The 21119-nt window shown below is 36.2% G+C and overlaps 1 protein-coding gene across 1 annotated transcript in view; it reads right to left on the bottom strand.

Annotated features, from left to right (window-relative positions):
- Nucleotides 1-823: 823 nt before the first annotated feature.
- LOC128988877 (xaa-Pro aminopeptidase 1-like) overlaps nt 824-21119 on the bottom strand; it is a 55506-nt gene continuing 35210 nt past the window's right edge. The window contains exons 3-12 of the mRNA XM_054410621.1: nt 15419-15598; nt 9118-9605; nt 8486-8606; nt 8086-8232; nt 7600-7813; nt 5844-6077; nt 4173-4241; nt 2951-3024; nt 2716-2811; nt 824-2241 (exon numbers count right to left, since the gene is read on the bottom strand). Of these exons, the coding sequence (XP_054266596.1) occupies nt 2020-2241; nt 2716-2811; nt 2951-3024; nt 4173-4241; nt 5844-6077; nt 7600-7813; nt 8086-8232; nt 8486-8606; nt 9118-9605; nt 15419-15598 (1845 nt within the window). The 3' untranslated portion in view covers nt 824-2019. The remainder of the gene's footprint in view (nt 2242-2715; nt 2812-2950; nt 3025-4172; nt 4242-5843; nt 6078-7599; nt 7814-8085; nt 8233-8485; nt 8607-9117; nt 9606-15418; nt 15599-21119) is intronic.

Below are 21119 nucleotides of genomic sequence, written 5' to 3'. Positions count from 1 at the left end.
AAACAGAAATTCACTTTAAGTTATTAGCAAAAGTAGGCCTATAGTGAGAAATAGTTTAGACTTTTACAAACAAAATCAGTTTTAAAAGTGAAATTTAGGACCTTTGCTGGTAGATCATTACAGCAGGAGGTAGACCGCAGTCTTAAACGTAGTTAAGTAGATGAAAAAATGTTTCCTTGAATAATATGAATGTGATCAAAAATATTAGTTCAAACGATCACACATGTGGTATTCACATATTCATTCTAGTAACATTGTGCAAGTGTTAAAGTAATAATAACAGAGTCAATCCCAGGGTGTCACTATAGACACATGTCCAGCTAGTAAACAGTAAACTACACATATCTCAAAAACTCTAAATCTAAATAAACTCTAAAATCACAAAGTGCACTTAATATTAAAACAGTGTGGACTAGAGAACAATCGTAGCTCACATATTCACTTTGAAATAGAAGCTAAAATACAATTACCAGTTTTTGAAAATATCAAATGTTATACAACAAAATAATATTTCTCAGAGAATGTAAATTAAATACTAACCAGCTGTTTTAAAGAATGCGGATTTGTTGAACACAATTAAAGCCGTTTATAGTTATGTACAATCATAGACAAAAACGCAAATACTCCTAAAACAATAAAATGATTTAATCTAAATTCAAACTAGTAAACAAAAAATTATATCACAACATTTAATTAGTTTAAATTAAATTAACAGATACCTAAACAACATTCAACACTAAAAATTATTAATACCTTTAAAAGTGGCTAGAATTATAATAACTAAAATTCAAACCTAACAAGCTTAGGATAATTGATAGTTTGAATAAGTAATAGCAATTTCAAATGGCTAAAGTATAAATTAACAACATGAAATCAAATCTTATTTTATATAATTACTATAAATATTTTCATAAAATTACAAACAAAATTATGTTTGGAGAAATCTAAAAAAAAAACATAGTTTGATTTTATTTGGGGAACAAGATTCCAAAAGTCAGTCATTGGAAATGATCAGTTATCAGTGATACCAGTGAACAAAAGGCACGGTCACGCAAGGCACGCTCACTGACTTGGTCCCGAACTGATGTCTTAACAAACAAATACTGTTGTGTATTGAAATGCGCATAATATCAGATAAAGTAGTATCACAAGTTTATGGATATTCGTTACAATGTTCCTTCGGAGAAGATTGTTGCCTTCTTCTTACATTCACGAGTTAAAATCGTTTTAGTTTACACCTATTTCCACGTACAGTAACCAATATAGGTAATAACAAAGTTTAGCATTTGTTACCCATTTATGATTTGTATTGCACTTAAATCACTGGTAAAAGATTGAACATTTATTTACCCAAACCTAACTAACAGACCTGACTAACCCAAACCTGACTAACAGATACCTTACGACGATATTTGTTACAGATGAGTTCTTATCCAAAATATTACTTATTTGTTAGGTAAAATTTTGTCGTTCGACTATATTGTAAATTATTGTATATAATAAACACAACGTTTGATAATTGTGATTTTTGTAAACAATTTCTAAGTTTATTCTATGGTTTGCTTCCTTTAAAACAGTTTTACACTTTCTATCGTAAGGCTATTATCCTTTACTACAAATTTCAAATGATAATAATTTCAAAATCGAAATTGTACGCTAGGTGTTTAAAGGCAAGTAGTATTTCAAACTTGTAAACCAACATTAAAGTTTCAAATGTGTGGTGCCTACAAGAAGTGTGTATTTTAAATTACAGATAGAATGTACAAGTTTTCAGCCAGAGAAAAAGGAAAATTGGATAGAAAAATAAATAATGGGATGGAAGATTTAGCTATCACATACAAAACACTTTTTTTGTACTGATTTAAATAAATTTGATTCATGTAACTCTTTAAAATATTTATTTTGATGGCTGTAAAGGTTTTGGGTATCAAAACCAATTCAAACTCAAGACCATTCACCACGACGGTGATATAATTACGATTCCGGTGTTCCATAATTTTTATAAAATGTAATGCAACATTAAGGACCAGTTTTCCATATGTATATGAAAGCACAAATAGTAAGATGTAACAACAAATAGCTTCCTAACAGGGACGAACCACTGGAGCTGACACCATCGTTGAGACGGAACAGAAGCGTTCTGTCCATCATCCAATGGAACCCTTTCATCATCAGCTGAGCCTTCAACTCCCTGCCTACTTCTGTACGGATGCGTGTGTAGTAGTCGTTCAGCCATTTTTTCTGAAAATATCAAGTCAATTGACATTTTAATATATCCCCTACTGTTCGAGCTGTTTATGGCCGTAAAACGTTGGAATTGGTTGAATGCCCGAAGTAATAGAAGTTGATTCCGTTGTTGATGAATAAGTTTCGGTGTAATTGAAAAAGAAAATATTTAATTTTTGTATCTTCTAAGATGAGACTTTTGTAGTTAAACATTTGTCTAAGAGTTTCGCTTTGTTTGGTAAAGTTTTAGTGCCACATCGTCCCAGAAAATGTTACAATTATTTTTAAAACTAAGCACAGTTTACGAATCACTAATTATACATTTATGAATTATAACAAACTACTTTCGTAAGGTTTTACTTTTCAGGGAACAATAAATCTACCTTCAGACTACCGCCAATAAATTAAAATGTGTACTCAAAAACCATATTGGTTTGTAAGTTAGTAAATTGGTAAGTTCATTCAGGAAATATAAAAGTATAAACTTACTTGTTGAGGACTCAGCTTTGACACATCTATCAGTTTTGGTTCGAAAGGCATCAATGTCACCGGACGAAAACTGAGAAATGCTCCATGCGTAGAGTTCTGAAACAAAGGACATTTTAGCGTTAACAAAATTTTACATGTATAAAACCATACGTTGTTTCATCGGAATAAAGCATAGCTAGGCATTATGTAGTTGTGTATTGTTCAACGTAATTTTTTAAACAAAAATACGACTCACCATATCATTTTTTACAACTTCCAAAACATTTTCCAAGCGGATTCCGAAGTGGCCCTCCTGATAATATCCAGGCTCTGTAACAATGAAATCTTGTTGATTATAGAAACATTTTTTAGTTTTAAGTAGAAAATTGTGCACACAATCTTTGAGTTTTGTACATTAAACATAAATGTTGTCCATACGAACTCAGGTTGTACGAGATTATTGAGTTTATCAAACTTTAGTAGTTTTCTTGTCGACATGCTCTTCAAAAAAGGAACCGATTATATTTTCCTCTAATCAAATAATTTGTTACTTATATGAAATGCAGTTAGTGCCGTAAAATACATACTTGAAAGAAAATTTATGCAGGTATTCCAGGTCAGAGATTACATTTTCTAAGTTTTTATCGATATTTGACTATAATTTTAGTCTTACAATATATCGGTCAACACAGAATAACCCATTACAGAACAAAATTGTAAAATTTGTATATTGATTTCGTCATTATTCGGTATATAGATATGCCAAGTGACTTTGTAACATTTATAATATCCTAGCTGCTGTACCCGTGCTTCGCAACGGAAAGAAAATTCAGTTTAGAAGAACGGGTGCCCCCTTAATATCGTATAATATCTTGACATTTGGAACGATCTCATAAATGATTAAATTTATTTTAATCTTAAATTATAAAACTATGCAAAGCCTGGGTTGATACAGTCTCGGTTATGGAATAGTTTTATTTCCATAATCAATACCGGTAGCATAGTTTAAAAAAAGATCGATGATAAAGTTTAAGATTAAATGAACCAACCACATAGTTGTGTAAATTTTTTATTTAATTTGTTTGGATCTGCTGAAATTGTGGGATAAGTATTTTATTTGTCAGTTCTGCTTGTTTAAATTTGTTGTTTAATTTTTATTGTTATGGAAACCAATCGATATTTTAAGAGCCTCTCACATCAGAAATTTGAAAGCCCACATGGCAGAGTCCTAGGTCAATATCGAAGCGGGAATAGTTCTATGTATCTTCGGAGCTGTAGCTTTATTTTTGTCCAATTTGAGCCTAGTCAGTTCTGTAGCTTTTGAGTTTGGCTCATGCAAACACACACACAGATTTTAATAGTATATATAGATGAACGAGCTTCAAAACGAACTAACCTTAGTTAGTACCAATAAACAACAAAAAGTCAGCATTAACAATAACTATATAAATTAAGTCAACCGCTACAATTACACTCACCTTCTGTGAAGAAATATCCTACTTTGAACGTCTTTGAATCTTTACTCCACCAGTGTATATTTATTGGTGCTGCAAAGGCATAAAACATAAATGATTAAAAGAGTAGAGAACTAAAGCCAATATTAAACACATATCCCCACGTGATATTGACCAAGTGGTAAGTGACCATAGTAATGTGGTTGCATTGGTCAGTGGTCAGTGAGGAAGCTGATAGAGTTCTTCACTAAAATTTTACCTCCCTCCTAGCATCCCTTTAAAAGTAATTATTGTCATTTTCACTAAAAGGCATCCCACTTCATTTAACACTAATTTCTTGTCAAAGACGCACCTAGGTAATAATAACATTTCATTGCATTGTGCACTTGTTTCTGAATTCAATCAATCAAGTAACTCCTATTAGAAATTACTAGGTGAAACCCGTCGAAATCGACGGTTACTTTCAAGGCTGACGTTAATTCATCTAACTGCGATAAATTGGGTGAAATATACATATTTTGAGCATTTAGCATTGTTTAAACTGTAGGCCTAATAAGTGTAAAAACAATAATAATATTAATTAATTGCGTTAGTTGCCAAATTTTGTTGATCATTCAATGAATAAAATATTCCCCATATCGTACGTCATCGGTGTTATTATTAGTATGTTATATGACATCTCTTCCTTTGGAAGAACCTTTAAATAGTATTGAAATCGTATTGGTAGATCTTTTGTAGTTAAACACTTTCGTGACCAAACGGAACGGATATTACGTTATCAGTGTAATATGATTTTATTTGAAAAGAAAATATTTTTTGGGAAGACATATTCTAATTTCAAAGAGAGGTATATCCGTTACAATGTAAGTTTGATTTTTCATTCGTCATGTCGCGTTAGTTCATATCGTACTTCTGTGCCAATGAATGAACCCTCTAGCATAGTTCTGAGAAATTGATTGTGGGGTTACTGTTAAAGCTGCAATTTCTTGACATGGGGATGTCAGTTAAATCCAAGGAAGTTTAAAATTGTGTTTTAGTTTTGTGCTATGATAAATTTTCTCTTTACACTTTTTATCAATATTAGAAGAAAAAAGTACGAATAGCAGTAAGGAAGAAAATGATAGTTTCAATTCACAGATGTTGTCAGCGTTGGTTGTTGAAGATCAGACGCCCTTACATTGAAGAGGTATCTTCAGTGGTTAGGCCTTAATTCCTCCAACTGACAACGCGGTTGCACCCAAAACCACTATAATTAAACATTTTAAAGTGAAAGCCTACAAATAAAAAAGTTTAATTTTATTCTAAAATCTTTCTTGTTAAGAATTACGTTCAAAACGTAGTAAAGCTTGTGTCAATAACAAACGAATACGATTAATTTGCAGATCAGAGAGCAAAATATTGTTTGCATTTTGACAACAATGAAAGATCTAAAATGTATTTGGGTTGGGTTAATGGATCCTTATATAACATAGTAGGAATAAAAATAAAAATTAATAGATACATACATAGCTCTGAAGTACATATTGAAAAATACTTATCCAAAACCCATTTTATGAGCAGTCCTTTTAGTGCTGCAACTTTTGGGACCGTTGCCTTTCGGAACACTGTTTTTTCGAGGGAATGCCACGTAATGAAATAAAAGAAGGATATAACAATTCTTACAATGGGGTTTTCCTTAAGTAGCTCCATACTCACACTCATGGACGGCGCCGAAGATACCGACGCCGTGGCCAGTGCCGTGCCGGTAGTCGACGCCGGCCGTCCACAGCTCCTTGCGGGCCAACACGTCTATGCTGCGGATAGGGAGGTTGCTAGGGAACTGCAGCATGGCTAGGTCAATACACCCCATCAACACCCGGGTGTAGATGTCCACCTCGCGGGCCGTGGGCTTGCCTAGGTGGAATGTCCGGGACACGTCTGTCGTACCGTCTGTGGGGTTACAGAAACTAAGTTACAAAGTGTTCTATGAAACACTTTATGTGATATTTTGTAGCAATAGTAAAAACTGTATTTATCAGTCTGAGACAAACAAATATTTCAAAAGTATTAAGAACAACGAATTATTTCCGAATTACAACTGAAAATTTATAAAATGTTTCATAAAAACGTATTTCCTGTTGCAGAATATCAATTTGCTCCATCACCATTATCTCAAAATCCGCTAAGAAAAATCACTGAATGACTTTTTTCTAAATATTTTTTTTTTAATTCTACGGCTTTTAGTAAAATGAGTTCTCTAACAAAGATAAAGTTCTTTCTTCTTCCTTCAAAACCTACCTTATCTTTGTTTCTTAGGTAAGAAAGAATCAGTGCCAGCACTGAATCAGTGGGTCACTGCATATTATCTTATCTCGTATGGGATGGCCAACTACTAAGGCCCTGGGGGGTTTCATTCGAATTTGTCGGATTGTTGTGCAACAATCGGTTAATATCTTCAGACACCGTCAATGTTCAGGCACCGATGAACGACTGTATTCTACCGATCAGTTCCTCCCCAGGAAGGTGAAACCCTCTTACCAGATTGCCAAAGATCTTCTTACCCTACCACGAAAAGAAAGTTAACATTGGTTTTATCTGACCTGTCACACTTCCTGAATAGTGCGTCAACTGTTACCACCATACAAACTTACTCAATACAAATGCTTTTTGACCTGTTCATTACTAATGGTCAGTTTTCTTGCTTGTTTATTTGTCGTCCATCCAAGCTCAGGGCGTCTGAGCTTGCTGAAGCAACCAGTTTTTTAAGTTGCGTGAAGTGTGAGTTTACTTACTCTTAAACGCAGTGCTTCAGCCCATCTTCTCTGATATTCTTCTTTTAAGTGATGAAGCTGCACTTACCTGAGGTGCCACAGAAGGGTAGGGGTACAAATATAAATGGGAATACAAATGGGGTACTAATGTTAACGAAGCAACGTTAGCCATTAGGTCCGCAACCTTCACAAACCAAAATGACAGTGACGTCCACTGGAGTGCACGCATGCCAATAAGATGACTGCCAGTTCCTTCCTTGGTCCTAAAGCTACACCCGTACAAGTTCCACCTAGTCTTACCTTGGACCAATCAATATGGTGGTCCCCTGTGAGGTTGAACGTCGTTCTCCCAAGGTCACTGCGCCATTACATAGCCATTACATTGGCGGTATTTATACCAGGATAGCAGTTTCGCGCTCTATAGATCATCCCCAATCTAGTCCATAAGCCACGTTTCTTTATCCAACGACCAGTAAGCAAGACCTGAGGTACCTAAGTAGTATGCCCCCAGTGTTCATGAGCTGGATGCTGGAGTGGTCCACAGTCAGGCTAAACACGTTTTTATATCTGATGCCTAGTATTCTAGAGCTGAGATACCTAGGTAGTGTCCCCCAGAGTCGATGAGCAGGATGCTGGAGCGGTCCACAGGCAGGCTAAACACGTTTTTATATCTGATGCCTAGTATTCTAGAGCTGAGATACCTAGGTAGTGTCCCCCAGAGTCGATGAGCAGGATGCTGGAGCGGTCCACAGGCAGGCTAGTCACGTTGGTAGGCACGTAGTGAGGCCACGCTGCGTGAGGTCCGAACGCGACTATGGTGCGGAAGCTGATGCCTCTGTTGAGACTCTGGTCCCTTCTAAACTGATCCAGCACCGAGGCTACTTTCTGCTCGTCCCAATTCTCTCCGTCGCTCATCTGCAAAAGAAACGTTATTTTAAGTGGAATCCTTTATCTGCGAGTTTTTCCTATGAACATTCTACAGCAAACCTTAAAGCGATTAATAAGAACAACAAAACACAGTGATATTGATATTTTTCACGTTGGTACCTACTGGACTATAAATAAAAAAATAGTATGTAAACCAAGTGGAGTGCAGTAGTTTTATTCCAAACATATTTTTAGCCGGGTATAAAAGTGAACCCAATGTCATATATTGCTTACCGGTAATTGATCGGGATAATACGTACCTTTTCCTCCAAGTAAGCCATAAAATCACAAAACGCCGCTGCGTCCCGTATGTGCGATCTTCTCATTCCGTTGATCTCAATTTGATTTTTTTCTGACTTAAGGATCATGACTGGCGAAGGTGCAACATGTCGCTTTTCTACTGGGATCTAAAATCATACAACACCTCTCAAGATAACTCTCATGATAAGTATCAATTCACTACTTAGAGGAATTAATCGACAATCCTGTCTTAGTCGTTTGGATAAATTTCACTTGGAAATAGGTCATCTAATTGCTTGTAATACGAGAGCTTTGCATTAATAATGTCTATCCTAAGTTATTTCTCAAATTAAGTAATGAATAATGCTTCTGAGTAATTAAAACTCTCTGAAATATATACACGACCTAGTACGAGCTTACCGACAAGTATATAGCTCTGCTGACTCCTTGTGAAAACTCATCCTCAGCTGGCAGTAAAACCTTCTTCCACACTTGTGATAAGGTTTTAAGGTCTTCCAAGATTGCTGAGTAGTTGTGTATTCTGCAACCACCACAAACAAAACAAATTTCGATTGTGTTTGATGTTGTTTGATTGTATTATCATAATATTTACTGTATAATTTGCTGAAGTTTAATCTGCAGACTGCATGTATGGAAAAAAACAAGTCTCTTTCTTATAGATATTGTATAGGGCCCCAGTTTGTTGTTGGCATTGTTTTGTTTGTATTGCAATCCATTAATAAGTGTGCGCTTATTTTTTTAACATTATACACGAAAGAATATGGTCTGTTCAGAAAGTGTAGACGCTTTGAGGGAAAGTTCCCCCACCATTGACTGATTTGACGTTTTGGAAAACCTCAGCTGTTAAGCTGTTGTTTTAAAGGTAGGATCAAGTGGAGGGGAGACATTTCTTCCCCTAAAACTGCCTACATTTTGTGAATGGACTATTGTATAGTATTGGTTGAGATACATTGTTTCTGTTTTGGTCTAGACTATTTCTTAATGATCCAAATGATCAAGACTAACCTGGCCCAGAAAGCTAGATTACACACCTGGCACAGTGCGGACTGTAGCAGTTGTCGGTGCGTAGCTGTTGTTTGACGTCATCGCCCAGCTTGTCCGGTGGCACGTACAGAGAGATCTGGGCCTCTGTGATGACCAGGTAGGCTCGCAGTACCGGGGTGTACGGTGTGTCGCGCCCCCGGATGTTCAACAGCCACGCCACCTCGTCCAGAGCAGTCACCACGAAGGCATCACATCCCTGCGCGACCATGAGTGTCCTCACCGACGCCAGCTTCTCTATCCACGTCTTGCCCGCGTACTGGTGAGGCCACACCTCGGCCTTGTGTCTGGTGTAGGGAGGCCGAGCGTGGCCCCACACCACGTCCACCAAGTTGCCTCGCACAGGCAGCAGGTAGATGGAGTTCTCAGCCAGCTTCTTGGCCCATCGCTCCCAGTTGGCGCTGGACACGAGGCTTGGGTCTGCGCCCACTCGTCCCCCGGGCTTGAGTATCGTACTGACCCACTCCGGCATGCTGGACTGCAACAGACACACACACTGAAAAACTATATAGATTTGATTTCCTGATAATGGAGTTTTTATTTTTCTACTAGTCCAAACATACTTTCGCACTAATACGGCTATTGATAATGCAACCATTGCTGTGGAAAGGATCTGATGATATCTACTTGTGACAAAACTTGTCATGGGTCATGATATAGAACCGCGAATAGAACCCAGTGGATGATTATCAAAGTTGTATTTTTTATAGACTAAGACCCATGATATAGGGGTAGCTAAATAAAATAAAGCTGAATTGATATACCGTGCTAATTCCGGAGTTAGAATGTCGCCTGTTTGATCCTAAGAAAAGTCAGTACCTATGGTTAACGGAACACAACCCAGCTGCTTGTAGTACGACAAACAAAAAAAAGACAGCCAGAAACTTCACCGAGATAATTTTTAGCTTAGTGACTAAAAACTACTAGTCGACAGTAGCTGACTAGAACGATATAAAAATAAGGGGAAAAGGATACCTATGATACATTTGTTTGTTCAGTACGTTCAAACGAGTTGATTACTCTGTTTTTCATCATATGTCACAATCCAGCTTAGATAAAGATTTTCCTAGCGAGTTATTAAAAGCGCGTCTTTTAAGTCTAAGTTCTTTATCTACTTAGGGATGTGATAAATTATTATGTAGTTAAGAACGGTTGTATAATCTGTATTACATCTTAAGCCCAACCTATGATGTATTTAAAAGGTTATCACAAATATACAATGAGCCTCTAAGGATTGTTGTTGTTTAGTTAATTTATCATACTGGTTTTGTTAAATAGATATTTTTGAAAGAAAATGACCAAACCCTGGTATTTTTGCTATCCAACGTCGGCCTTTTATTAGTAGCATATTTATTAATAACCGAATGATAAATTGAATCTGAGTCCAGAATCAATTTCGTTCAAGATTGAACCAGCAAATTCATCTTTAAATTTGAAGGTGAGCACTATGGTCAGCTGGCTACCCAGAAAATAAACTCATGACAATATGAAAGTAAATATTTTATCAATGTTCTAATATATTGCATAGCTTTCATATCTAATCGAGGCGGAGTTTGCGAAGATGGTTTGCTTCTCCCGTAAAAGCCCATAAGGAGAAGAGCTCTTATGATAATGTTCAGTTGCGTATCAAAATATATAAACAGTAAGGTTTTTGTTGTAAGAAGGAGTACCAAATACTTTGTATTGCAAGTTCATTTGAACACCCCACACAGAAGATATAAGAGATCCACTGGGAACTGTATTTCAACGTAATTGTCTCAGCCCATGACAAGCGGCCGACGATAATCAGCCGCTGTACCTTATCTGTAGACGTAGGGACAAACACCATACAGCCTCTGGGGAAAGCGTGATTTATGTACTACAATTATTGCATTATAAACATTCTGTGTTGTGGCTGTTACAGAGCTTACTGCAGTGCTCTTATCCTCAGTGCATATTCGCCTATATCTCTACATATGTGAGCTACATATATATTTTTTATGTTTCCAGACATTTTCTTATGAATAAATGCTATTCATACGAACAAACTAATCTTATTTTGGGTTAAGTTTGTAAAGAATTTTCGGTTTAGTTTTCATTTCGTAGTTTTAGCTCGTTTTACAAACATTTGTATTTTTTACCATGTTAATAATATTTTCAGTTTAAAGACAATGATTTTGCAATTGGTTTATTTTGACTAGTGGAACCCCGTCGAAATCGACGGTTAATCTTGAGGTTTTATGCAAATTCAGCTAACTGCGTTGGATAGAGTGAAGTCATTAAAATCTTAGTTATATGAAGGGAGGATAAGCAATAATAAGTATGATGATTGTGTTCCCTAAAAAACGTCATTGATGAATTCGTTTAACACAAATTTCCAACTTTCTTTTTATCAGCTTTAGGTTGCCCAAAAGGTTTTTTAGGAGTCTTAAAATTGTTTGTTAATGAGTTTGTTTCATACCAAAGCCACTTTCACTATATGGGAGAATGAGTTCATAATATTAGTCTATCATGTTACGGAAATAGTCAATATTTATTACTAACCACTAATTCCATCTGCTTTAGGAAAATCATTCAGAGTGTATCCGGATTTATAAGTAAATCTTCATCTTTTTTTTGATAAAAATATCTGATTCTCCAGAAAGCAATTTTCTGATTCGATCTCAGCAATTTTAAATCCTTCTACTGCCACATCGACCCATGTATTTAATCATCCTGTTCTAACTTGATAATTCATTAACTTGGGGTAGTTTTGCCTTGGCCATATAGATCACATAAAGCTGTGCATGTATTTCGTGGATTGGAATGAACCATAATTGTAGGAAATTTTATCACAAATCTTGAACATTTGCGGAACCAAATCCATAACCTAGTCCAGCATTGGTAACAAACTATGCAAATGCGATGAGATGTGATGGCACTGTTGTGTTTCCGAATGTTTTGTATGTAGTGAGGTTTAGATGCGTTGTTCAACCTAGCTACATGTGTACATCAAAGTAAAAACTGTGTACACTTTTTTTTTAATACCTGAATTGACATTAGTTCACCTACTTTACCAAAACCATAGACTCCGTAGTTAGTCTATTCCAAAACTTGAACACAGCTCTCATCCTCAACGTACTCATCTATGACACAATTTTCAACCCGATTATCAAAAACTGTTATACCAATAAATGAATCTCAGGTGTTCTTTCTTGAATTTAAAAATAAATGGTGATTGAATGTAGGAAAAAAAGGCAAGTGCCAACCTTACACTATGTATAAGCTAACCCGATAAGGAATAGTTATATGTTACTTTGAAATTGATAAGTCACACTTATTTCATAATTTAAAATTTTCTAAGAGCAATAAAGCATAGATTTTTGAACAAAACATTTCAAACGTATCATAAATTCATCATTTTGTTGAAACTATAAAAAACTTGCCATGCAGTGGAGAATCCATTTAAAATCATAAATAATAATGTAAACATTTAATTTTGACAGTTTCAGTAGACCTTTGAATACAATTTTAATATTAACAGCTGGTTCATTAAAAGTAGTGTAAAATTATCCATATGGTCAAAATGTAAACAAAATTGCAGAGCGAACTTTAAAGGCCTTTGGGGCAGAGCCCCAAGGAAATTTGCATCGTTTCTCTTTTGAGTGCTCACCTACAGACCAAAACCTTTCTTTAGACACCCCTACCAAATTTCTACGCCCAGCCATTCTCTCAAATTAGCTGTGACAAAAACCTCGTTTTCCTCCATAAGAATAACATGGAATGGGAATTTAAAGGCCACTGGGGCAGGGCCCCGAGGGAATTCTCCATGTTTCTCTTTTGATGGCTCATCTACAGACCAGGACCTTTCTTTAGACACCTCTACCGAGTTCTACGCCCAGCCGCTCTCTCAAAATAGCTGTCACAAAGAAAAACAGTTTCAAATTAATATATAGATACTTTGTTTATTGGTCAAATATTGATTGATATATAGTAGGGAATATGAATTGAATCTATGAGTTAGTATAATCGTTTATTTAACCTGTTTAACATTGATAATTGTATAACTCCACAAACCTCACTTGGAAATAATCTAACTACAGCCCACTTAGTTAGATAATTCAAAATACGTGTACATTATATTCAAATATAATTTCTCATTTTTCTGTTGATTTCTGTCCCTAACAAATGTGATGTATATAATAATTAAAGTATTTTTTTGTTGAGCCATTATGTAAGCTGTGCCATAATAAAACCAAGTTAGGTATGCTAATCCAACATTTGAAAAGAAGTAGATATACGTTTGAATGATCAAATATAAACATTCGCAAAAGAACTGAAACAAAATAGAGAGTACGGCAAAGAGAGGGGTAGAGAGGGGCGGACGTGGCAGCGGTGGTCGGTAGCGCCATTTCATCAGTGGAGAGGCGTAAAGTTGACTAATTAGGCCGGCGAGGATCTCTGATAAATGAGGTGTCAGAAATAATATGATTCCCGACTGCAGGGTTGCGAATTGAAAATAAACCCTTTCACAGTCTGTCAGGAGTGATAGACGACTGACGTAATGAACACCGCGCTCCGAGACCGAGTATTAATAACTGACACAACCCACCTGGCGGCCTTGGACTACATATTGTATTGTGATACTACAAAGAAAATATATCGGGTTAAATGATTTAGTAGTGGAATGTGCACAAAATAAGTCAATCAAAGCTGTACAATAGCCAAACATATTTAATGTGTAGTATTAGGAATATAATACGAGTAATCGTTTCAATGTTTCATTAACGGTTTATTTTTTATTCTAAACTAGCCAATTTTACAATGGAATTTAAAGCACTAAAATCTAATATATAAAATTCTCGTGTCACAGTGTTTGTCTGCAAACTCCTCCGGAACGACTTCACCGATCGTTATGAAATTTGGTGTGTAAATTCTGTAGGTATGCGAATCGGACGTAAACTATTTCCCGTTTCGAAATTCTTAAAAGGGCTCCGCCCCAGTGGCTCTGGAGTTTCCCATGTTAACCTTATGAGAAATGGAATTAATGAATCTTAACAGCTGTTTCAATTAAACAAGTTGGTTCTGTTCTATGATGTTCAATAGCATTAAAGTTACAAGGATTACCAACAGGGTGCAGCACTATTATTTCTTTTACATTTATGACAACAGCTAATTTGCAACCAAAAGGTGAGTGAGCGTAGCGAACGAACTTCAACCTGGAGGCGAGTGAGCGTAGCGAACGAGCTAACCTGAAGGCAAGTGAGCGCAGCGAACGAGCTCCAACCTAAAGGTGAGTGAGCGTAGCGAACGAGCTCCAACCCAAAGGTGAGTGAGCGTAGCGAACGAACTTCAACCAGGACGTGATTGAGCGATGCGAACGAGATCATCTTGAAAATTAAACGTAACGGTACTTTCTTTCCATCGGTCTGTCTTAGGGGAAACCTATAACTTAGGCGATACGAAGTTCGCCGGGTCAGCTAGTATTACTATAAAAGCAAGAATAGCATTTATCACTGTATACCGGCTGTATACTGTAATTTTTACTAGTGGGGTTTTATCATGTACAACAATTTTATATGGTGTACGAGTATGTTAAGAGATTATGAATAATGATGAATAATTAGTAGGTAGTTACAGTCTTAGGGGAGCACGTGCCGACTATTTGCCGTGGGTGTCATAAAATGTCAAAACCGTCAGGCAGGCCCGAGTGCCGTTGGCTCCCCAGAGCGTAAGAATGATTCAGGTGAGAATTAGGGGGTGTAAGTGGGCGAGTAACGGAGACCGGGTACAGTTTCAACTGGGCTTCCCTAATATCGGTTGAAAAATATCGATTCTATTAGTAAACCTTCATTCAATTGTTTCAAAATCAGCTTGTTTGGTTATAATAGCTGCAGATATTTTATGCCTCAAACACGTTTTGTTCATCCTGTCCCTCCCCCATAACTCCGGTCGATCTTTCCTCCCCCATAACCGCCGCACCGTGGAACCGCTCACTAAACTAATACCTGGCTGGCACTCGCACCACCAAGCCTCAGGCTGTAAAATGACCCACGTCAAAGTTTTTAGGCAACTGGCACTCGGCCCTATACTCGTTTATTAATTTGCTTACTCATGGTATATTCATTTTTCTGTCATAAAAGGTTATGTTATGGCATCAGCTCACTACTAAAACGTCGTCTTTAAAAATATTATTTTTACAAAATTGTTATATAAATTGACATGATTTAAAGATATGCCTACATACTTTCATAGAATAGGAAGATAACAAATTTCATCCCTCATAAAGAATTAAATAAGGCATTTAATTAGTTAATAATATGTATTTATTACCTGAACCTCCCCGCGTCCCATTAGCAGCCAGTCACATCCCAGCTCATTATCAGCTTGTAGCAGATACCTGCCGTCGGTCCACAGAGCGGCCTTACGGTCCGTCACCACAGCAACGCCGTAACTGCCACTGAACCCGGAGATGAACTTGAGACGTTCGTCTCTCTCTGCCACAAACTCACTCTGAAACACACAGTATATTACACTTGTAGTACTTGATTGTGCCAGATATCTATTGGTCCACAGAGCGGCCTTGCGGTCCGTCACCACAGCAACGACGTAGCGTAGCTGCCACTGAACCCAGAGATGAACTTGAGACGTTCGTCTCTCTCTGCTACGAACTCACTCTGTAACACATAGTATATTACTCTCGTAGTACCAGCTTGTAGCATATATCTACACTCGGTCCACAGAGCGGACTTACGGTCCGTCACCATAGCAACGCCGTAGCTGCCACTGAACCCGGAGATGAACTTGAGACGTTCGTCTCTCTCTGCCACAAACTCACTCTGTAACACACAGTATATTACACGTGTAGTACCAGCTTTTAGCAGATATCTACAATAGGTTCACAGAGCGGACTTACGGTCCATCACCACAGCAACGCCGTAACTACCACTGAACCCGGAGATGAACTTGAGACGTTCATCTCTCTCTGCTACAAACTCACTCTGTTACACACAGTATATTACACTTGTAGTACCAGCTTGTAGCAGATATCTACACTCGGTCCACAAAGCGGCCTTACGGTCCGTCACCACAGCAACACCGTAACTGCTACTGAACCCGGAGACGAACTTGAGACCTTCGTCTCTCTCTGCTACAAACTCGCTCTATAACACACAGTATATTACACTTGTAGTACCAGCTTTTAGCAGATATCTACACTAGGTTCACAAAGCGGACTTACGGTACGTCACCACAGCAACGCCGTAGCTACCACTGAGATGAACTTTAGACGTTCGTCTCTCTCTGCTACAAACTCCCTCTGTAACACACAGTATATTACACGTGTAGTACCAGCTTGTAACAGATATCTACACTCGGTCCACAAAGCGGACTTAAGATCCGATACCACAGCAACGCCGTAGCTGCCACTGAACCCGGAGATGAACTTGAGACGTTCGTCTCTCTCTGCCACAAACTCACTCTGTAACACACAGTATATTACACGTGTAGTACCAGCTTGTAACAGATATCTACACTCGGTCCACAAAGCGGACTTAAGATCCGATACCACAGCAACGCCGTAGCTGCCACTGAACCCGGAGATGAACTTGAGACGTTCGTCTCTCTCTGCCACAAACTCACTCTGTAACACACAGTATATTACACGAGTGGTACCAGCTTGTAGCATATATCTACACTCGGTCCACAAAGCGGACTTAAGGTCCGTTACTACAGCAACGCCGTAACTGCCACTGAACCCGGAGATGAACTGCCACAAACTCGCTCTGAAACACACAGTATATTACACATGTATTACCAGCTTGTAGCAGATATCTACACTCGGTCCACAAAGCGGACTTAAGGTCCGTCACCACAGCAGAGCCGTAGCTGCCACTGAGCCCGGAGATGAACTGCCACAAACTCACTCTGAAACACACAGTATATTACACATGTATTACCAGCTTGTAGCAGATAGCTACACTCGGTCCACAGAGCGGACTTACGGTCCGTCACCATAGCAACGCCGTAACTGCCACTGAACCCAGAGATGAACTTGAGACGTTCGTCTCTCTCTGTCACAAACTCACTCTGTAACACTGTAACATACAGTATAATAAACGTGTGGTGCCAGCTTGTACAAATATTGTCCATAATAGAGCAGACTTTTGGTCCGTCATTTGTGTAACTATTCCGGAATCGGATAAATACTGCAGAAGTAATTTAAAAAAAAAATACAGCAGGTGTAATTTGGTAAATGGCTACGTGGTACTTTAAATTGTGTACTCAACCAAATCGTTCATAGAGGAGACTACGTGTTTTCAAAATCATGTGTGTTATGTAAAAACCGAAAAGAGTATTTCCTCACAAATAATTTCTGCAAAGCAATGATATAGGGCCGTGTTACGCTCGGGATTAACCCATAATAAATCACCAAAACAGTTCGTTCATTACGGGGCTCAAACGGAAATCGATATGTTTTATACTAATGACAAAAACTACACGTCATTTATCTTGCAGCCAGAAAGAAACAATCACCCGGAGAGTTTGCATTTTTCTACACCATTCATTTTTGTTTGGTAAAATCAACATGTATCCTTGCTTAGGAAGCAAAATTAGAAAGATATGAAGGGATTAGGGTTAAGTACAATATTTATTAGTCCCTTATTTTATTATACAATTTTACATGGTAACTTTAAGCAGTGATAGTGTTGCAGTTTTTACTTGTGCAAAAGTAATTGAAAATATTTAACAGTAGGCCTATTTAAGATTTTTCTAAGTTATACATTCTACTTAAGTATTAAAAACATTAGTTATGGTTATTTTAAAGTACAATATTAACAAGAATGGGTTTAATGGATATATTTAAATAAAATGATAAATGAAAAAAAAATATTTTTCTACCGTTGTAAAACACGGTGGGGTGTGTTTTTCATTGCGACAAAAAAGTAACAGCCTACTGTAATTATTTTAAGTAAAAAATAACACATTGTAACGTATCCCTTGCCTTAGGGGTTATTGGTAAATAACATGATTTTGTAGTGCACGGTAATAATTTCATGAAATAAATCTTCGAAGATTTACCTTTCATTATGAATGGTAATTTATTTAAGTTTACTCTATAGAACTGGTAAGGTTTAACTTACCTGCCTTTAATTTTGGTACGCAAATATTGCTTTATGATGCAGCAACTTTCTTCATTAGATTTAAATGGCCCTAAGAGTGAAATTCATAATTTTAGGGTGTCACATAAAACTGGATGTTATTAAATTTACATCGACGCCGCATACCAGAAAACATTGTTGATTAAGAAGACAAAAGTCATAAACTATATGCTAACAACTAACCAAAAATTACAATGCTTTGATATATGAGTAGTGTATCCCTTTAATATTAGTTAAATAAATTGCTATATATCTAGTTATACATATCAATATAATTTCTTTTGTTAAATATATTCTTAAAACCCAATCTTGTTAATCATTGGAGTAGATTTACCTTTACATCCTAAAATTATAGGACAAATTATTACTCCCGCCGCAGCAAACCTACAGACTAAACGAATTTGTTGGGGATGTACTCTTTAGCAAGTGTATCCAACAACATAGGTTCTAACCTAAGGTGGTTATTGTTTCTTGTGTGTACTGTATCTTTGTGTTGTACATAGTAAAAAAATAAACAATAACGATTGCTTATAATAAAATAAAAATGTATATTAATTTCCATTTCCCTGAATGGAATTTCAATTAAATCTTTTTAAATAACATTGGGTTACACAAGTACCTAGGTTTATTGCTATATAAATAGTTTAAGGGACGGAATTTTTATTTTGTTACCAACGCTTGCAATCTGTTGAAACAAGTTCGACTTATGAAACAAACGATGTAATATTGCCTACAAACCAGTGTTAAGATGAAGTTTGTAAAATTTTCTCAATAATAAATAATAATTGGGCCCGAATATAGACCAATGCTTATTCGCCAATTGTTTATTTTCCCCCCAGAGAAACAGATGGTCTGTTCACTAGATCGTTATTCAGAGTTTTTATAAACAATCAAATCTGTCACTATTCTGAGCTCGAAACGTCGTCATTGACAGTTGTCATTCATCAGTTCCCTTAATTAGTCGTCGAACAACGTCGTGGGTTTGGAACAGTCGAAAATAAACCTTGAATCAGGCCAAACTGGCTCAAATTGTATTTTTAGACCATTACGCAATAGTGCAATGATCATTTTAAACAGTTCGGATTAAACTTAGTAAAGTAGAATACATTATTAAGCCTACGTTAAGAAATATTTTTTTTCTATATTTAGTCTTTTATCATTGTACGTTGAGAATACCTACAATTGGGTGTAACATATAAGAATTTAATCATACCCACGTCGAATATTTGCTGACAAGATAATACTAGTTGAATAACGCGTAGATCCTTTACTCCTAGACTCCTAAATATTTAAATAGGGCAAATATAATTTTGAGATATTTTGAAGAGGTCACGCAACCGATCACAATGTTTGAACAAACATTATGTTTCATTATAGTTGAGGAAAATATGGACTGGACGTTGACACTATTTTTCACACTGTAACTACAATAGCCTAATTTCCCATGTCAGATAATGTCGAAACTCAAGCTTAAACGGATTCACTTGTGCACTCACTCTACTAGTAAAATAATAAAACAATTCAATAATATTAATTGCAGTGCCGATGGTTATAGTTAAAAGCTGTATGTAGTGCGTTCCCTCTATGTCACCCTTGTGGAGAATAACATTACTGAAGTAAAGTGCTTGTTTAAGGACTTATCTTTATGACATTTGTAATGATAACTTAGGTCGAGTAAGCTTAATAGCTTAAAAAGCCCTTAATACCGTCTATATTCTGTGATAAAATCTTCAGTCTTGTTGGCTGGAAACTGACACAATAATAAAGATTATCATTTCAGGAACTCTTGATAAACCTCTTAAATAAATCCGTGATCGTGTTTCGTATACTTGTAAATCGGTTTGTGAGACTTGTGATATGCACGATTTGTTAACTCTAAGAAGATTTACAATTCAAAGAGGATGGTGTTTTGTATTCGTGTCATACTCACGTGTTATTGACTAGAATATCCCATGATTTAATGGTGATAAACAGCTTTAGTTAATGTTTTTGAATGTAAACATTTATTTTTTGACAAGAGTAAAATAATATAATTTACAAAGAAAGACTTAGTATTCCTTTAACTGAAATACGAAGTAAAAATATAAATGATGAGTGTATCATTTAATTTTAATATGTTAAAATAATATTGTAACTGAGTTACCTCTTTTAATTTTACGCATAAAGGACTACTCCGCTTGCAATTGTTAGAGTACACCCGAAGTGTTTGTTTAAACCCAAACTGTTTATAGTTAATCTCTTGTTCAATGCCAAAGGGAAGATAATGCATTTCTTTTATCTAAGAGAAAACAAAAGAAATTGGGATCCACCCTTGAAAACCAAAGAATATATTTTTTTATGAAAATGAATTTAACATAGCATTTGACAAAAAAGCCTAAAAAAATATCTGCTGGAAATCCAAATATTTCCCTAAAAGTTTTTTTTATTTACAAAACACGTAAAATTAATAACAGGATTAGCAAGTTTTTAATTTTTTTACTATTAGTAAACAAATTCGTAGGAAACAATAGCTTGAACTATTTGCAGCTTTTATTGAATGTTATTTAATGACGTAAGTTAAAAAACAATTTGACACTGTTCGATGTATTTCTTTAAATACTGTTGCGAATGGAGATGACTTGATTTAAATAATAATTTAATGTAACAATAACTTAGATTATGAAATGAAATATAACTTTGCTGCACAGTATTCACGGAAATCAAATTGTATTTTTACCGTAAAAACGTCAATTTTCACTCCAATGGTAACAAATTTGTCAATTTAGTGGTTAAGAACATACTTCTTAAGATAATTTAATGGAGTTCAATGCATGATGTCAGTTTATATAGGGAAACCTTTTTTATAGGTTTAATGTTACCTAAGAATAATTTGA

The sequence above is a fragment of the Macrosteles quadrilineatus genome, unplaced genomic scaffold (assembly GCF_028750875.1).
Source record: "Macrosteles quadrilineatus isolate MER2022 unplaced genomic scaffold, UCM_ALF_1.0 Scaffold_1__1_contigs__length_201487025, whole genome shotgun sequence".
Lineage (NCBI taxonomy): Eukaryota > Metazoa > Arthropoda > Insecta > Hemiptera > Cicadellidae > Macrosteles > Macrosteles quadrilineatus.
This window is presented reverse-complemented; position numbering and strand designations above follow the sequence as displayed.